The 19,879-nt window shown below is 43.4% G+C and overlaps 1 protein-coding gene across 1 annotated transcript in view; it reads right to left on the reverse strand.

The window, feature by feature from the left end:
- The window catches only part of hecw1a (HECT, C2 and WW domain containing E3 ubiquitin protein ligase 1a), a 131,746-nt gene that overhangs the window by 91,022 nt on the left and 20,845 nt on the right, over nucleotides 1–19,879 (reverse strand). Inside the window, exons 4-5 of the mRNA XM_079863157.1 lie at nucleotides 18,328–18,435; nucleotides 4,834–4,928 (exon numbers count right to left, since the gene is read on the reverse strand). Of these exons, the coding sequence (XP_079719283.1) occupies nucleotides 4,834–4,928; nucleotides 18,328–18,435 (203 nt within the window). The remainder of the gene's footprint in view (nucleotides 1–4,833; nucleotides 4,929–18,327; nucleotides 18,436–19,879) is intronic.

Below are 19,879 nucleotides of genomic sequence, written 5' to 3' on the forward strand. Positions count from 1 at the left end.
AGTATTAAATCAAAATAACACAACAAGGTTTGTTTCTAGTGGAAAAAAACGTCCACGTTTGGTAATGCTGATCAATAGTATTGTTGATTGATTAATTAAATTAAATATCCCCAACTGAGCAAGCCAAAGGCAACCGAAAAACTCCATCAGGACCTAATGGAGAAAAAACACCTTGGGAGAACCCAGGCTCAGTCGGGGGCCAGTTCTCCTCTGGCGTTTATGAACTAGAGGTCGGATATAACTGTAAGATTAAAAGTATTATATGAATGCCTGGCTGAAGAGATGCGTCTTTAATCCAGTTTTAAACTGGGAGAGCGAGTCTGAGCAATGAACAGTATCAGGAAGACTATTCCAGAGTTTTGGAGCTAAATGTGAAAATGCTCTCCCTCCTTTGGTGGATCTGGATATCCTAGGTATGACCAAAAGCCTCGAATTCAGTGATCTTAAAGAGCGTGATGGATTATAGGGCGATAGAAGGTCCGTTAAATAGACTGGAGCTAAGCCGTTTAGGGCTTTATAAGTCAGTAGCAATACCTTGTAATTAATACGTGACTTTATAGGTAACCAATGTAGTGATGATAGAATTGGTGTTATATGATCATATTTTCTTGATCTAGTTAGAACTCTAGCGGCGGCATTTTGGACTAACTGTAGCTTGTTTATTGAGGATGCAGGACAACCAGCTAATAAAGCATTACAGTAATCTAGTCTCGAGGTCATGAATGCATGAACTAACTTTTCTGCATCAGAAACTGATAGCATGTTACGTAGCTTAGCAATGTTTCTAAGGTGGAAAAAGGCTGTTTTTGTAACATATGAAATATGATTTTCAAAAGACAGGTTGCAGTCTAGTATAACACCCAGGTCTTTTACTGTAGAGGATAAAGTAACAGGACATCCTACTATGTTAAAGTTGTATTGTGAGAGGTTTTGTGGGCGTTTTTTTGAACCGATAAGTAGTACCTCTGTCTTGTCTGGATTTAATAAAAGAAAATTACGCGTCATCCATTTAAGTATCCGCACCCGACGGTCAAATTACAGTTATTCTGTGTTTTTACGCGTGATTATAAATGGATGATCGTCACCTTCAACAGCGGACTCGGCGACGGTTGATGCGCGCCTCTTTAATGGTAACATAATACACTGATTAATGAGCGCTGCTTTTAAATGAACATTTCTTTAAAACAAAATTTATTTGACAGATTTTCCTTTTCTTAATGGCATAAACAAGCTTTGCTCCCTTGAAACTTAAACCGGAATGTCACTGTTTCTGTCACTGCGACGTCCCGAACAGGCGAGCACACGCACACACATTTAAAATTGAGGATGCGGTGCATCGTGATATCGAATTAAACTGAATTGATGACATGATAATCGTAATCGAACCGAACCGTGAGACCAGTGTCGGTTCAGACCCCTGATTATTAGGGGTGTAACGATACATCGATATGGATCGATGCATTGATATAACGTCTAACGATACGATGCATCGATTCCACACGTAAAATATCGATATACACCTTTATTTTGACACTCTCCACAGTTTCACGTAACATCCTTCCGCCAAAGCGCACATTTTCGTTTACTCACCAACCATACTGTCTGCCGGTGTGTCTTTATAACGTTAATCTCCTCATCTGAAATAGACGCCTGACAAGACTGACTGAACCCTAAACAAGTTTTTTCACAAAAGCCGGTATTGTCCGCTGTCAAGGCATCGCGAGTTCATGTTTTACAGCAGAAACAGACAAGCACTCGCACCCTTGTTGGTGAACACAACACGATAAGTCCGTTTTAGCGACTCAGCGCGCAGTATTCAGGTCAGATGTCACTTTGAAAAGACGCGCTGGCTAAGAGGAGTTTCGTCAAAGCTGACTAAAAGTGATCGAGGATGGATAATTTCAATGAACTCGTGATATCTTCTTCAGGGCGGAAAAAGAAAATAAAACCTGAAACATTTTCACGGACCCTTACTAAAGCAGCTCGTTTAGTGGTGAGGGAAAAGCTCTCTGTACTGCGTGTACGTTAATCACAACAACAACGTTTGTCAGGTGTCTATGTCAGCTGAGGAGATTAACGTTATGAAGATTAACCGAGTGTTGTATTATTTATCATAGCAATTACTTGGTTTTGTTTGACTCAGAAAGATGAAATGTGAATGTATCTGCTCTGCTAAAAAAACAAAACAACTTTTAACATATTAAAGCATACTTTCAATTAACTTTAATTTTGTAATTTTTTAAGTTATTATTATTAATCAAAACAACCCAGCTGCAGTTTGATTGATATTACTTGGAATGCACAATAATAATAAAAAACATGATTTATGAAAATGAACAAGAACGGAGTACTTGCAAATGACCACTTCTGTTGTAAATGTCCCAATTGGGAGAGGGTGTGCAATTTTCAAAGAGTTTAATTAAACGTTCATGATATATATTTTGGTTGCATAAAAACGTAACTGGTTGTGTGAACATAATATCTAAATATCGATTAATCGATCGATATAGCCCTGAATCGAATCGAATCGTAATCGTATCGCAGAATTTTTTGAGGTATCGGCAAATATCGTATCGCTGGCTGAGAGAATCGATATCATATCGTATCGTATCATATCGTGATGAACTGCCCGATTTACACCCCTACTAATTATACTGCTGTGATACCGTGGTAAAGATGAAGTTTAAAGGGATAGTTCACTTTGAAATTAAATTTTGGTATGTTTTAGCTTACCTCAAGGGCATCCAAGATGTAGGTGTCTTTTTTTCCGCAGTAGTTTCAATTTTGATATTTTTAGGTCAAACCGTTCTTGTCTGTCAGTCCTATAATGCAGGTCTATGGTCACTGTCTCAAAGAGCATGCACAGAGTCCAAATTAAAACAATTCCCCATCGTCCAAATTAAACAATTCCCCATCGTAAGTACACATTGATGGCCTAAGACACGAAACGAGCAGTTTGTGTGAGAAAACGAACAGTATTTATATAGTTTTTACCTCTTGTAACACAGCCACGTCCAAGTGATCTGGTGCAGACTGGTGCATAGATATATATACACTAGAATAGATGCCGCCTTGGCTACGGCATTCATTCCAAGTGAAAAAAAACTGGCTTTACCTTCACATTATAGAGCACAGCGTCTCCTGGACATGATGCTCTCCAGTGTCCACAGGATCAGCTGCTGGTTTGAGGGGTTCGAGTTTTCCCGGGTGTCTGCGCACGCAATAAGTGGGAGGGCAATATGCTAATGTTTCGTCTTGACGTCACAACGAAACGGCTTATGACTCGCTTGAAAAACAATTCATTTCACTGAATCAGAGTCGACTCTTACTTTTGAAAGACAATCACTTTATATACGGTGCACTTTCAGATTTAAAACTTTGCAGGATGTTTTCATTCACTTAGAGCTGTGTTACACACTACATGAAAGCTCATTTTCAAAAATCCATAATAGGGGTCCTTTAAGCTGCAAACTTTGGAAGCTTGTTTCCGCCACAGAATAAAAAATACACACAAACTGGGAGAATACAGTTTTTTCTTTTTTAACTCTGAGTTTATATCTCACAATTCTATTCTTTTTTTCCCTCGACACAGAATAAAAAAAATGAAAAGGCAATTGCTTTTTATTTCTTACAATTCACAATTTCTGACTTTTCTCCAAATTGTGAGGGGAAAAAAATACTGAAATGTAACATAAAACATTTCAATTATATATTCATCCTGTGGCAGAAACAAGCTTCCAAACACTAAAAGAAAGTGTGGTTGTATATATGGTTTATGAGGACACAAATGTGTATAATGGCATGGGTATTACAACGTAAACATGGTTAATGAGGACATCTCCTGTGTGCTCATAAACCAAACATACTTAATGGTGTTTTTTGAAATACAAAAAATGCAGAAAGTTTTGTATGGTGAGTAGGTTTAGGGCTAGTGTGTGTGTGTGTGTGTGTGTGTGTGTGTGTGTGATAGGTAGGTTTAGGTTTAGGGCTAGTGTAGAGGGAGAGAATCAGAATATACAGTTTGTTCAGTATAAAAACCATTATAAAACGGTTAGTTCCGGTCCTTGATTCTGATTGGTCAATAGCTGTGTTTTATTCACAATAAAACACGACCGCTTCACCCGACAATTCTTTGTATCACTACACAACACCGCTAGCAACCAATCTTAGCAACGTAACACATGTTTGTTCTCACTGATATTGTTCATTGAAGCGTATAGAGTATTGTGAGAGATTGTAAGCGAGTGTACCTGCATTTACAGTAGATATATTTTCCTTCAGGTCAGTCCTATATTCATAATAAAAAATACGTTTGAATGTCCGTTGTGATATCTTGTCCTTTTAACGTAAGGGGTTTTCCGTGCACTGACACGCTAGTGATTTGTCAGATGAGTCTTGCTTCTCCGTGTTCACATGTTTCAGTTCTTTCAATATAAAAGTCTTGACTCGCTCATAAAGACAGTATTTGTCTCCATCTAATGGAGAAATAATGTATGTAACGTCTGTTGCTGTTCTCGGTCAGGGACTATTTTTTCCAGCGGAAGGAAGGCTTTTAGTGATTTTACTTCATGAAAGTTGCACTAATACATATTTTGTTGGCTTTAATATGTGTATTGTGTGGTAACCATTTTATAAAAGCAATAAGGTACGAGAGGCTAGTGCTGTCGTGTCTAACAACGCCCATCAGCATTGAGTTATTCACCACACAGCACAGCCTCAAGTACCTTATTACTTACTTACATCTATTTATGTAATTTATGTATTTATGTCCCCGTAAAACCACCTATGCCAACATGTGTGTGTGTGTGTGTGTGTGTGTGTGTGTTTACTCACAGAGGACGAGGGGTTCCTCACTGTCACGCTGGGTGTTGTGGCTCTGAGAGCTCCACTCAAACCATGATAATATTTGAAGCAAACCTTCGTCTCGGCTGCGAGAAACAGAAACAGAAACAGAGGAATGAATGACATGAAGAGACACAATAATCCCGTGTTTAAGAGCTGAGGGGGAAAACAGCAGAAAATCTCCTCAAACTCTCAAACTCAATGCAGAAATCAGAAGTTGATTTGGTATTACACAAATTACCAATCACTGATAATATATTGATAATAATCATAAGTGTTTGTTGAGCATCAAATCCTCATATTAGAGTGATTTCTGAAGGATCATGTGACACTGAAGACTGGAGTAATGATGCTGAACATTCAGCTTTGATCACAGGAATAAATTACACTATATATTCACATAGAGAACAGCTGATTTACATTACAATAAAATTTCACAGTTTTTACTGTAATCAAATAAATGCAGCTTTGATGAGCAGAAGAGGCTTCTTTCAAAACATGAAACATTTTCTGACCCCAGTCGTTTGAATGCTAGTTTACTATAGAACAAAATAAAATATCATGCTTATACGATATTTCACTAGTACTCCAAGATGCTTCAAAGAATACCATGGTATAACCATGATACAAACATAGCTTGAAAATCATAATACTATCACCATCCAAACAACTATGGAAGTAGCATGGAGGTTGTTGAGGAAAAGTTTGTATGAATATCATTATCATCCTCGGATCCGTGTGATGAAAGCTGACATCTCGCTAAAGTGGATGTGAAACTCAACAGAATTACATGACGGGTTTCCCAGGGTGCATTTCAACTCAATCTCATTTCTGAAGGCTCTCTGCTGGTGTGTGTGTGTGTGTGTGTGTGTCTCTGATTCTGTCTGTGTATGTGTGTGTGTGTGTGTGTGTGTGTGTGTGTTTGTGTATATGTTTGTTATATATTGTTGTTTAATAAACTCGTTTAAAACAAAAATAACTATTCACGTGAAAAAAATCCTCGGTTGCACAGATCCAGTTAAAAAACATGATGCCTTTATAAGACTCAAAAAAAATAAAAGTCAAAGAATCCCGTTTATCACTGGACCTTGAACACATTGGACTTTAGAGACAAGTCAACAAATACGCCTAACCATTTTTCAGAGGTCTGATTGGCTGTTGTCATCCTGGTTATATGTGAGGGAGCTATGAAGGTAAAAGAGTAGCAGAACTCGAGAGAACGTAGATATGAATTTGAGAATAAATATTTGTACGTGTACGCTACAATTTACACTCACAGCTCCTGTCAAAACCTGTCAAATAAAGATCTGAAGTTGAATGTTGAAATTTGCACTCGCAGACAATAGTCACAAACTTGTATTCTGAATTTGAAGCTGCAGACAAGTCGTCACAAATGTGTAAAATGCCATTCACAGAAATACAATGACAGACACAAACTTGAAATATATATTTGCACTTATTCTTACATTCACATTTGCAGTACAACCTCAATTAGGCACTTGCAACTTCTCGAATCTGTCACTGCAATTTCAAATTTCACGTCTTGACTTTTGATCATATTAGAGTGATTTCTGAAGGATCATGTGACACTGAAGACTGGAGTAATGATGCTGAAAATTCAGCTTTGATCACAGGAATAAATTACACGTTACTATTGTCAAGTGTTCTGTCACTTCTGTTTGGGTTACATCTTGGGTTGGTGACAGAGCTCTGGCATTCCCGGTCTGTCATGCGTTGGGTATAGTCATAGACTGTAAAAAAATATGGACGTAGTGTCCGTGACGTCACCCGTAGGTTTCTGAAGAGCATTTTTGAAGCCTAAAGTGGGCGGAGTCGGCCGTCGCCATCTTGGCCTCGCGTCACCTTGCGTCGCTCTCGGATAACAGAAAATGGGCAAAGAGGCGGGGCGTGTGTGGAGCTGAAGGAGCCTGGCTAACTGAAACCACGCTCACCGCTCGACGTGATCGAGTTAGCTCAGGCTTGGGAGGTAATGCTATATGCTACTGAAAGTACCCTATGGAAAGTACCAAGTCTGCGACTGCACAGGGCCTCGCGCTAAAGTGACAGTTCATGATGTAAAGCCAATTAAAAGTTCCTGTTTTTGCCCTTCGAAATATTAAAAGACATGGCTACAAGTGAGACTGTGTATCGTGATTCTGTACTATTCTGCTAGTTGAAAATGTATTATGCAGTAACTATTACTCTGAGAGAGTGTGTGTGACAGTGATTTATGTGCATAACAGTTACATGTCAGTCACTCTTTTTTTATAGTCTATGGTCCGTCAGCGCGAAATCGCTCGTCAAGTTCGTAGAGAGCTTATTCAGTCAATTTTAAATTCTGATTTTGGCCGCCTCTCAAATGGGTTAAATCATAGATATATTACCTATGAAGTTCAAGTAAATGCGCTAGAAATCCGCGCTCATTCAAGGATGTGCATTTATTGCATGGACGGAGAAAGCGCCGACACCTGCAGGATTTCATCTGACGGTAACGTTACATAAGCATATTATAATCAATCTGTTCAGTGAGAGCAGAACGAACGAGCCTTTATAGACGTTTATAAATCTGAAAACTCCCAAAACCAACGAAATTGTCAGACATCCATTAGTGCATGTTCACAGAGGAAAACAACTGAAATACAGCGCTAGTTGTTCTCTCGAACGATACTCGACGACAACGACGGAATCCAAAGCCAAGGGCGAAGTAATGGGTGTATTAAATTGTATGAAATAATCCCGAAAAAAGCACAAACACTGCAGAGATGGCAAGTTCAGAAGCTGAGGTGAAGTGAGTAGTGACGTGGCTAACAGCAGACAAACGGCTAGCATTGACATCAGCGGGAATCCACCTGTCACTCAAAAGTGGACACACCCTTAATTATGCAGAACTTTAAATATTAATCAACTAAACGGATGAGTTATAAAAAAATTCACCCCCCTCACAGTTGTTATGAAGGGCAAAATTAGCTGTATAGACCAAAGCCACAGAGAGAACCAGGCTGTAAACATGTTTTTTTCTGCTGTAAAGTTGGTAATTTTAACATGGGGGAGATACAGATTTGACTCACTTCTGAAGCCAGCCTCAAGCAGCCAGTCGATGAATTGCAGTTTAACTCACTTCCGTGTTGGTTTCAAGAGAGAGACAGGGAGGTTGCCGCTTGGGTATAGTCTGTTCCCTTTCAGTCGCTCACGTTCGATGTAACGACGACGTGACGACGTAATTGGGATCACTTCAGGGAGCCCTATCAACTTTGAGTGTCTACAGAACGAGCCAATGAACGTTGGCGTGCGTGAATCATGTCACGCGCCCCCGCCCCGCAGCGTGGGTATAAACAGGAAGCGGGCGCACACACACATTGTCTTTCACTTCGGAGCCAAGCTTTTGTTTGACTTCTGAAAAATACAGACTGCCTTTGAGAACGAGAGGACTCTCCTTTGTGTTGGTGTGACGGCGCGATCAGCGGTGGCCGCGAGCATTGCAGCTCACAACTGCTGTTTTCACAGCACTATTGTGCTGTGTCTGTGTGTGTGTGTGTCGGTTCGGTGGGCGTTTCCTCGTGTGTTCATTCACACCGCGGCTACCCCTGGGTGCCTCAGCACTGAGAAAGTATTTTTCTATCTTTTTTTATTTTACTAAAAGAGCAACACAAGCATGACCCTGCGTCTTTTTCAAGATGTCATTCCGCTTGTGCGTTTCTGGATGCCGTCATTCCCTGGCGCGAGCAGATGGCCACAGTAGTTGCCTCTCGTGTTTGGGCATTCAACACGCTGAGGCAGCTTTTGTGGATAGTTCATGTTCCCATTGCGGGAATATGACTATCTCAGCGCTAAGATCGAGACTAGCTTACCTCAAGGGAGGTGCAGTCCCCTCGCCTATGCCCCGATCTAGCGCTTATTCTGCCCCGCAGAATAGGCCTACTTCGGTGCATGACCAGGGTGATCTGAGGATTACCGTGAGGGCTTCCCCGTTGAGACAACCTCCGCGGGCCCCTCACGCCTCACAAGCGCCTTCTCCGGAACGACCAACCGTTTCCTTTGGGGCTCCAGCTGACGATCAGATGTCGCTCGCAGCATTGGAGGGGGAGCTTCAGTCCTCTGGAGATGATGACTCGGCTGCGTTGCCCCCTTCGGGGCGTGTAGCGTTGTCCGAGACCGATCCAGAATGGGCGGCTATGCTTTCCAGGGCCGCCGAGAAGGTTGGTCTTGCGTGGAACCCTCCACCACGTCCCGAACCTTCTCGGTTGGACGATTGGTTTCTCGGGGCGGGCCGTGCTGGTTCTCAGTGCGCTGCCCCGGTACCTTTCTTTCCGGAGGTGCATGAGGAGCTTTCTAGGACGTGGAAGGCACCGTATAGTGCCCCAAGCCATTCTAGTGGCTCCTCCCCCCTCGCCACCCTCGACGGCGGGGCAGCTAAGGGGTATGTGGATATCCCCCCAGTGGAGCGGGCCGTCGCGATGCAGCTGTGTCCGGCGTCCGCTTCCTCTTGGCGGGGTAATCCACGCCTCCCGTCCAAGGCCTGTAGGTTTTCGTCCGGTCTAACAGCGAAGGCTTGCAAGACCTGTGGACAGGCTGCTTCCGCCCTCCATGCCATGGCGCTCTTGCAGGTCCACCAGGCCCAGGCGCTCATGGACATGAACGAGGGTGGTTCTGACCCAGAGCTCCTCCGGGAGCTCCGTGTGGCAACCGACCTCGCCCTCCGGGCGACGAAGGAAACCGCACGTTCAGTCGGTCAGGTGATGTCCACCTTGGTGGTCCAGGAGCGCCACCTTTGGCTCAACCTGGCGGATATGAGGGACACCGATAAATATCGGTTCCTGGATGCCCCTCTTTCCCAGGTTGGGTTGTTCGGCGGCGCGGTCGAGAGCTTTCCGAGAACAGTTCTCGGCCGCACAGAAGCAGACGGAGGCCATCCGGCACATCCTGCCCCGGCGGACCGCTGCTGCTCCCAACCGTCCGCCGGCCGCAGACCCTCCATCTACTCGTCGCCGAGGTCGGCCTTCTGCGGCGTCCTCCACTCCCGCTAAGCCCCAGCAGCAGCAGCAACCATCCAGGCCTCAGCGTGGAGCAAGCCGTAGGAAGCCGACCCCGCCCGTCCAGGCCGCTGCCAAACCAGGAGGCAAGCGACGGTGCAAACGACCCTGAGACGGGCGGCCCGGAGGTGGATCAAGTTGCTCTTCAGGAGATGGCGAAGGCGCCACTCCTTCCCCCGGTGGAGGGCTGGGTGGAGAATCTTTTGTTTCCTTTTCTTTTTGTTCCGCCACATTTTCAAAAAAATTGCAATTTCTGAAACCTCTGGGCCCCAAGAGGGCGCGCTTGGCAGTCGACGACGCCGCCATGCCTTGTCACTCCCGAGCCCCTCTTTCATCGCCAGCGAGCAGCAGTGGCTGTGTTCCGGACGTGCTGACGCCTCCGCACACTCACTCTGCCCTTCGATGGAAGCAGGTATGTTCTGCACCACACACTCAGACCCCACTTCGGACCGCTGTGCTGTCCGAGTCGGGTCCCTGCATTCCGCCGCGCTGCCCCACCCCGGGTACGTCTGTGGTACCGTTGGTCCCGCTTGCACGGTCTCTGGGAGCCTGGTTAATGCTTCCCAACCCGTCTCGCTGGCTCATCTGTACCATCAGACTCAGCTATGCGATTCAGTTCGCCCGGCGTCCCCCTGCTTTCAAGGGCATTCTGTTCACCCGTGTTCTGGCGGACAATGCCCCTGTGCTCAGGGCAGAGATCGCAGTCCTACTGGCGAAGGACGCGATCGAGCCGGTCCCTCCAGCCGATATGAAGACCGGCTTCTACAGCCCGTACTTCATTGTACCCAAGAAAGGTGGTGGGTTACGACCAATCTTGGACCTGCGTGTCCTGAACCGGTCCCTTCACAGGCTACCGTTCAAGATGCTTACGCAGAAACGCATTTTCAAATGCATCCGTCCCCAAGATTGGTTTGCAGCGATCGACCTGAAGGACGCGTACTTTAATGTCTCGATTCTCCCTCGACACAGACCGTTTCTTCGCTTTGCGTTCGAGGGACAGGCATATCAGTACAAGGTCTTACCCTTCGGGCTGGCCCTGTCGCCCCGCGTCTTCACAAAAGTCGCGGAGGCCGCCATTGCTCCCATATGCGAGCGTGGTGTTCGCATCTTCAACTACCTCGACGACTGGCTTATTCTGGCCCAGTCGAGAGAGCAGTTGTGCGAACACAGGGACATGGTGCTCAGTCACCTCAGCCACCTAGGGCTTCGGGTCAACTGGGAAAAGAGCAAACTCACCCCCGGGCAGAGGATCTCTTTTCTCGGTATGGAGTTGGACTCGATCAACATGACAGCGCGCCTCACCGAGGCCCGTGTCCAGTCAGTGTTGAACTGCGTGAGCATGCTCAGATGCAGAACAGCGGCACCACTGAAACTCTTTCAGAGGCTCCTGGGGCATATGGCATCTGCAGCCGCGGTTACGCCGCTCGGATTGCTTCATATGAGGCCGCTCCAACACTGGCTCCACGATCGAGTCCCGAGATGGGCGTGGCGGAGCGGCTCGTGCTGGGTCCAAGTGACTCCGCACTGTCGCCAAACTCTCAGTTTGTGGTCGGACCCTTCATTCCTGCGGGCAGGTGTTCCCCTGGAACAAGTGTCCAGGCACTCTGTGGTCTCCACGGATGCCTCTGCCACCGGCTGGTGGGCCACGTACAACGGGCATGCAGCTTCAGGTCTGTGGACGGGGCTTCAACTGCATTGGCACATCAACTGCCTCGAGTTGTTAGCAGTACGTCTTGCGCTGAGCCGCTTCAAAATGCTGCTACTAGGCAAGCATGTACTGGTCCGTACGGACAGCACTGCGACCGCCAAGGTGGTCTACGCTCCCGCCGCATGTCACAACTCGCCCGCCATCTCCTCCTCTGGAGTCAGAAGCATCTGAGGTCGCTTCGTGCCGTTTACATTCCGGGCCTGCTCAATCGTGCAGCCGACGAGCTCTCACGGCAGCAGGTGCTACCGGGAGAATGGCGACTCCATCCCCAGGTGGTCCAGCTGGTTTTCAGGCGCTTCGGGACCGCACAGGTAGATCTGTTTGCCGCCCCGGACACGTCTCACTGCCAGTTGTTCTATTCCCTGACCGAGGGGACCCTCGGCATGGATGCTCTGGCACACAGCTGGCCCCGGGGCCTACGCAAGTATGCGTTTCCCCCAGTGAGCCTTCTTGCACAGACCTTGTGCAAAGTCAGGTGGCCCAACCGGACCTGGTTCCCGGAACTAGTGCTCCTCGCGACAGCCCCTCCCTGGCCCATTCCTCTGAGAGAGGACCTGCTCTCTCAGAGACGGGGCACCCTATGGCACCCGCGTCCAGACCTCTGGAAACTCCATGTCTGGTCCCTGGACGTGACGCGGAGGTTCTAGGTGACCTACCCCCTGCAGTAGTTAACACCATCACTTCCGCTAGAGCCTAGGGCTGGGCGATATGGAGCAAAAAATATATCTCGATATATTTTGCTATATCTCGATATACGATATATATCTCGATATCTTTACAGGAAAAAGAACCCCCCAAAAACTACTGCAAAAACAAATATGCCAAATACCACAAAGTCTTTTTTATTGAAGTGCAAAGAGGTAGGCAGTTCACATAGGAACAAGTGCTTCTGCAACATTTTTAAATAATATTTTTTTTTTATTCTTTTTTTTTTATAATTAAAACTAACATCATCAAGTATGATATTTTTTTACTTTGAGCAATTCTGGAGCTATAATTGACTCTAGGAGCATATAAAACAAAACAGCTCCTTGGAAAAAATTTAATGTAATATTGTAGTAGTTATAAATAAATTAGCTGGCGTCTCTTACATTATGAGCGCGCTTGCCACGAGCAACGCGCCTACATTTGAAATAACGACTTTTTTATAAATATAAACAATATATCGATATATACGATATGTCAAAATCCATATCGTGTTTAAAAAATATCTCGATATTTAAAATATATCGCCCACCCCTACTAGAGCCCCCTCTACGAGGCGCCTCTATGCGTTGAAGTGGAACCTGTTCGTTGACTGGTGCTCCTCTCACGAGGAGAACCCCCGATCTTGCTCGATCAGAGCCGTGCTTTCCTTCCTGCAAGAAGGGCTGGAGCGAAGGCTGTCTCCCTCCACCCTTAAAGTGTATGTTGCCGCTATTGCTGCACATCACGATGCTGTTGATGGTAAGTCTTTGGGAAGGCATGACCTGATCGTCAGGTTCCTGAGGGGAGCGAGGAGACTGAATCCTCCTCGCCCACACTCTATACCCTCTTGGGATTTGTCTCTGGTCCTTTCGGCACTTCAGAGACCACCCTTTGAGCCTGGGTTCTCCCAAAGTTTTTTTTTTTTCTCCATTAGGTCACCTGATGGAGTTTTTCGATTCCTTGCCACTGTTGCCTTTGGCTTGCTCAGTTGGGGATATTTGGGGATATTTAATTTAATTAATCAATCAACGATACTATTGATCAGCATTACCAAACGTGGACGTTCCACTAGAAACAAACATTGATGTATTGTTTTAATTTAATACTGTGAAGCTGCTTTGATACAACCTATGTTGTGAAAAGCGCTATATAAATAAACTTGACTTGACTTGACTTGACTTTGAGCCTCTGCAATCAGCTGAGTTAAAAATTCTGTCCTGTAAGACAGTTCTCCTGGTTGCATTGGCCTCTATCAAGAGGGTAGGGGACCTGCATGCATTTTCGGTCGACGAATCGTGCCTAGAATTCGGCCCGGACTACTCTCACGTGATCCTGGGACCCCGGCCCGGATACGTGCCCAAGGTTCCTACCACTCCCTTCCGGGACCAGGTAGTGAACCTGCAAGCGCTGCCTTCGGAGGAGGCAGACCCAGCCCTGGCTTTTCTCTGTCCCGTTCGCGCTCTGCGTCTGTACGTGGACAGAACGCAAATCCTCAGGACCTCAGATCAGATCTTCGTCTGTTACAGAGGCCAGCAGAAGGGAAAGGCTGTATCCAAGCAGAGGATGGTCCACTGGATAGTGGATGCCATCGCCTTGGCTTACGAAGCCCAAGGCGTGCCCTGCCCGCCCGGGTTGAAAGCCCACTCCACTAGGGGTGTCGCTGCTTCCTGGGCGTTGGCACACGGCGCCTCGCTGACAGACATCTGTAGAGCTGCGGGCTGGGCGACACCTAACACGTTCGCTAGGTTTTATAGCCTACGTGTTGAGCCGGTTTCTTCCTGTGGGCTCGCTTCAACTAGCCGGTAATGCCGAAGTTCCCGCTCTAGTGTCGGCTTGCTGCGCCACTCCCTTCCTAGGAATGGATACGTGCACTTTTTGCTCCAGTTGAGTTCCCCTATTGGCGAACCAATACTACCACTATACCACATTACTAAAATGTGGTATAGTGGTAGTATTGTATTATATATAAACATATCAAGGAAAGATAGCACAAAACAATCCATTTATTTCAAAAACTGGGTAACACTTTACAATAAGGTCCTATTAGTTGACTGGTAAAATGCATTTACTAAAAAATAGCAATAAATTTCTTTTTTTCTTTTCTTTTTTACAGTATTTGTTAATTATTGTAAATGTTAGTTAATAAAAACAGAACTGTTCATTTTTAGTTCATATTAGCTCAAATCCATTTAATTATATTAACAGGTACATATTTTTTACATTTCAATATTGTAATTAGTAAATACTGAAATTAACATAAACTCGGATTAACTATAATTAATAAATGATTTTATGTAGTTTTCAATGTTAGGTCTTCCCCTGGAAAGGTACGCTTTCCCAGTGTTATCCAAGAGTTCCACTGTGTGGGGTATAATGGAACAGCAGTTGAACTCCCTCTACGCAGGACTTCCGCCCCAGCAGTTGGGGGTCTGAGAGTCTTGCGTAGGGCGCTGGATGTGGCAGCAACTGTGGCGTTTTACATGGGATCCCAATTACATCGTCACGTCGACGTTACGTCGAACGTGAGCGACTGAAAGGGAACGTCTCGGTTACTAGTGTAACTCTCGTTCCCTGAGGGAGGGAACGGGAGATGTAACGTCCCGTCGCCACCGTTGCTGACCATCGCTGCATGGCCGTCACAAATCTCGGCTCCTCAGCGAAAAACAATTTGTGCGTGCCTCTACCATCTGAATGTCTCAACAGAAATCGAGACTCATCAGACCAGGCAACATTTTTCCAGTCTTCAACTGTCCAATTTTGGTGAGCTCGTGCAAATTGTAGCCTCTTTTTCCTATTTGTAGTGGAGATGAGTGGTACCCGGTGGGGTCTTCTGCTGTTGTAGCCCCTCCGCCTCAAGGTTGTGCGTGTTGTGGCTTCACAAATGCTTTGCTGCATACCTCGGTTGTAACGAGTGGTTATTTCAGTCAAAGTTGCTCTTCTATCAGCTTGAATCAGTCGGCCCATTCTCCTCTGACCTCTAGCATCAACAAGGCATTTTCGCCCACAGGACTGCCGCATACTGGATGTTTTTCCCTTTTCACACCATTCTTTGTAAACCCTAGAAATGGTTGTGCGTGAAAATCCCAGTAACTGAGCAGATTGTGAAATACTCAGACCGGCCCGTCTGGCACCAACAACCATGCCACGCTCAAAATTGCTTAAATCACCTTTCTTTCCCATTCTGACATTCAGTTTGGAGTTCAGGAGATTGTCTTGACCAGGACCACACCCCTAAATGCATTGAAGCAACTGCCATGTGATTGGTTGATTAGATAATTGCATTAATGAGAAATTGAACAGGTGTTCCTAATAATCCTTTAGGTGAGTGTATATATATATATATATATATATATATATATATATATATATATATATATATACTGTATATATAAGACTTTACTGCCAGTTCACTTCACTGTTCACACACACACACACACACACACACACACACACACACACACACACACACACACACACACACACACACAGTTGCATTGCAGGCTATAGGAGTCCTCTGTTGGATAGTTAGACATCATTTGCAGGTCCCCTCTTGGCATGTTTTTTTTTTATTAAAAAAATGCATATTTTAAGCTATATTATGAAAAAGAACCTTAAAATAAATTTTGTATGTCATTTTTGTTTCTTCAAAATGACCAGAAACACTAGTCCCCTCTTGGCCAGTGTAGAGCGATAGTCCCCTGTTAGTAATATAGACATGTATGTACAGGTATGTGTGTGTGTGCGTGTGTGTGTGTGTGTGTGTGTTTGTGTGTAAATGTGTGTGCAAATGTGTGTGTCATGTGCAGAGAGCATGCTCCTGGTTCTGATAAACTGTGCTTCTTGATCTAAATACGTCACTTCTTTAGTTACTACAGCTTCTAAAAGTGGTGTTTTCATGACTGTCCCGCTTCCCTGTTCTCACACACACCTGGCTGTTGCACCTGAATAATGCAGAGCCATTTCTTTACAGACTATTTCCATTTACACACACACACAGATAATGCAGCTTGACATTAAGTGCCGCAATTTTTTTTTCTGACATTTAAGGCACATTACTAAAATGTGGTATAGTGGTGGTATTGTATTATATATAAACATATCAAGGAAAGATAGCACAAAACAATCCATTTATTTCAAAAACTGGGTAACACTTTACAATAAGGTCCTATTAGTTGACTGGTAAAATGCATTTACTAAAAAATAGCAATAAATTTCTTTTTTTTCTTTTCTTTTTTACAGTATTTGTTAATTATTGTAAATGTTAGTTAATAAAAACAGAACTGTTCATTTTTAGTTCATATTAGCTCAAATCCATTTAATTATATTAACAGGTACATATTTTTTACATTTCAATATTGTAATTAGTAAATACTGAAATTAACATAAACTCGGATTAACTATAATTAATAAATGATTTTAAGTAGTTTTCAATGTTAGGTCTTAACTAATGTTAACTAATATTAACAAACAGAACCTTATTGTAAACTGTTACCAAAAATTGTAACAAATTACAGTTTTCTGTTCATTGCACCTAACTTGATTATTTAAAATTTGTAATAATAAATATTGAATCCCTTAATTAATGCAGGATCATCAGCATAAGTATGTTTTAAATAATATGTATTTAATGGCATTTTTTAACAACTAGTAATTATAGCCATCCAACATTATATTCTAAACCGTAAATGAGGAGGAAGAAAAACATTAGCAAAGCCTCAGGAAGAGAAAAATATTGACGCCTAAATAATTGTGTTCATTATTTTTTGAACATGCATAATAGTCCATATTAACTGCAGAAATTAATGCATTATTTCCACCTCTATTTTAGATGATTATTTGTGATAAAAGCTTCAAGTAAACCACCAGCTACAAACAAACTGTTCATTTCTTTGGGCTTCATAACATAAAACACAACCAGATCAAAATCTGTGTGAATAGTTATATGTAAATACGTACGTATGGTAACGTTTAATTTAAATGTATCTCATCCACCAGAGATGAATTAAGTTGGATTTATCATGTTACAATTTCTGAATTCAGCAAGTGTATGATGCAAATATGATCGATTTATATGATAATTATTATTCACACTTTATATTAAGAGTCTTTAGCTACTATGTACTTAAATTATATAATTGGGTTACATTTTATTTAAAGCTGTCATTGTTACAGTATAATTTTATATTTAAGTACTGAGTAATATTAATAAACTACATGTACTTACTATAGGGTTAGTGTAGGATTAGGGTTTGGTTGAGGGTTAGTTGCATGTGATTATGCATAATTTACTGTTATTACTATGGCAAGTACATGTAACGTAACGGACACTATAAAATAAGTGTTATCAATAATTGCCAGGCACAATGTGCTTATTGTGTTGTGCTGCTATTGATACAGGTAAGTTAGGACAGGGTTTAAGGGTGGGTTAAGGTATTAATAATAAAAGTGCAATGTAAAAAACATGTACAAGTATGCACAGAATAAGTGCATTGTATTAGATTATTAATTTAAATGTTTGTAAATAGTAGTTAAAGACACTTAATATAAACTGGGACCAATCATTGTGTCTTTCACCTCATTCAAACATCATATTTACACTAGATTGATCAGATGGTTCAGATCTAAAGCTTTAGATGGACAGGATTTGGCAGTCTGGTTTCATGGCACAGATGCATGAGGAGAGACGCTTCAGGAAACTGATACGAATGAAATGGCAGATGGCGAGGAACTTCAAAAGCTGAAAATCTGAATCCGGTTGGTTCTGAGATATAAAAGCAGAAAGCAGATTTATATAATCACGCTGAAACAGCATGTGTGAGTCGAGGTGAAGACACATTCCCAGATCAAAGCGGAAGACGGAAAAAAGCGCAGACATTTCTGAAATAAAGCGTTTATAAATCCTGAAGATGATCAAGTCCATCTTGCATCTGTGGCTGGACTGTAGATTGCATTTATTTGTCGCCTGTTTGACAGAGAATTAAGTGCGTTCTCTCTCTCCCTGAGGCATTCATGAAGGAAAGAGACACACGGTCAGAGCGATACGGGACGAGGAATATTTACCCTCCATAAAGTACAAGCTGGCTTCGATCCTCCACACGATCTGGCCTCTGTGGGAGCCGCTCACTCCACGACTCTTGTAGTCCAGAAAGTTTTCTGACAGAACCTCATCTATAATAATAGAGGAAAAGAAAGAAAAGGGGGTCAGTAACAGCAAAAGGCAGTTTGTTCTGCTATTATCTGTGTATACGTTCAGACGTTTAAAGGGGACATATCATGAAAATATGACTTTTCCCGTGTTATAATTGGGTGCTTCTAACAACCCAGAAAACGTGAAAAGTGAAACCCAGTAACTGTGTTCTGGTGAGCCTTTCTCTGCAAGCATGTTATAAAATAAGCCGATCAGATTTCACTCTCCTTCTGACGTATGAAGAGGATCTTATTATAATATTACCGGCCCTTAATCTGCACGTTTACACACACCAGCCGACATTTGGTTTCGCGATCGCCAACACAGCCCAGTTCTAACGCACTGATGAAGATCCAGCAGAGCCTGAAGCTGTTCTGTGGTTGAGCACAGACGAGCACTGAACACTATTGACAGAACATGTCACCGCTGTCTTATAAAGACCTCAGGAACTGTGGACACTTGTGGAGAAGTTCAACATGATGATGAGATGATCAGTGTAACTCCACAACAACTACAGAAATGTCTCCACTAACATTCAGAAGCTCTTCCTGAGTCTCTCCGTAAGGCTGCACTCGCTACTGGTTATACTGGGATTCTGGATGAGGGAGATTGGCCTGTTCTGTTATTGCCGGAGTTTCTGAAGCTCGTGTAAAGACTCCGCCCTCTTCTGAACGGAGGCGGAGCTAAAGCTCATCTGCATTTAAAGGGACACACACATAATCTGAGTGTTTTTGCTCACACCCAAAAAGGGGCAAATTTGACAAGCTATAATAAATGATCTGGTATTTTGAGCTGAAATTTCACAGACACATTCTGGGGACACCAGAGATTTATATTACATCTTGTGAAAAGGGACATAATATATCACTATTAAGTTGCATTTTACAGTATATTTACAGCTGTTTTAAATTGTATTATAAAACGGTTAGTTCCAGTCCTTGATTATGATTGGTCAATAGCTGTGTTTTATTCACGATAAACACGACCGCTTCACCCAACGGTTCAATGTATCACTACGCAAAACATCTTCTCATTTATATTGTTCATTGAAGCTAGCTAATAGAGTCAAGTATTGTGAGAGATTGTAAGCGAGTGTGCCTGCATTTACAGTAGATATAGCATCTTCCTTCAGGCCAGTCCTATATTCGTAATAAAAAATATGTTTGAATTAATCTGCTGATATCTTGTCCTTTTAACAGTTAAGGGGTTTTGCCGTTCCCTAGCCATTTATCAGATGAGTCTTGCTTCTCCGTGTTCACATGTTTCAGTTCTTTCAATATAAAAGTCTTCTCTACTGACTGACTCACTCATAAAGACAGTCTTTGTCTCCATCTAATGGAGAAATAATGTATGTAACGTCTGTTGCTGTTCACGGTCAGGGACTATTTTTTCCAGCGGAAGGAAGGCTTTTAGTGATTTTACTTC

The sequence above is a fragment of the Squalius cephalus genome, assembly GCF_949319135.1.
Source record: "Squalius cephalus genome assembly, chromosome: 25".
In the NCBI taxonomy this organism is placed as follows: Eukaryota; Metazoa; Chordata; class Actinopteri; order Cypriniformes; family Leuciscidae; genus Squalius; species Squalius cephalus.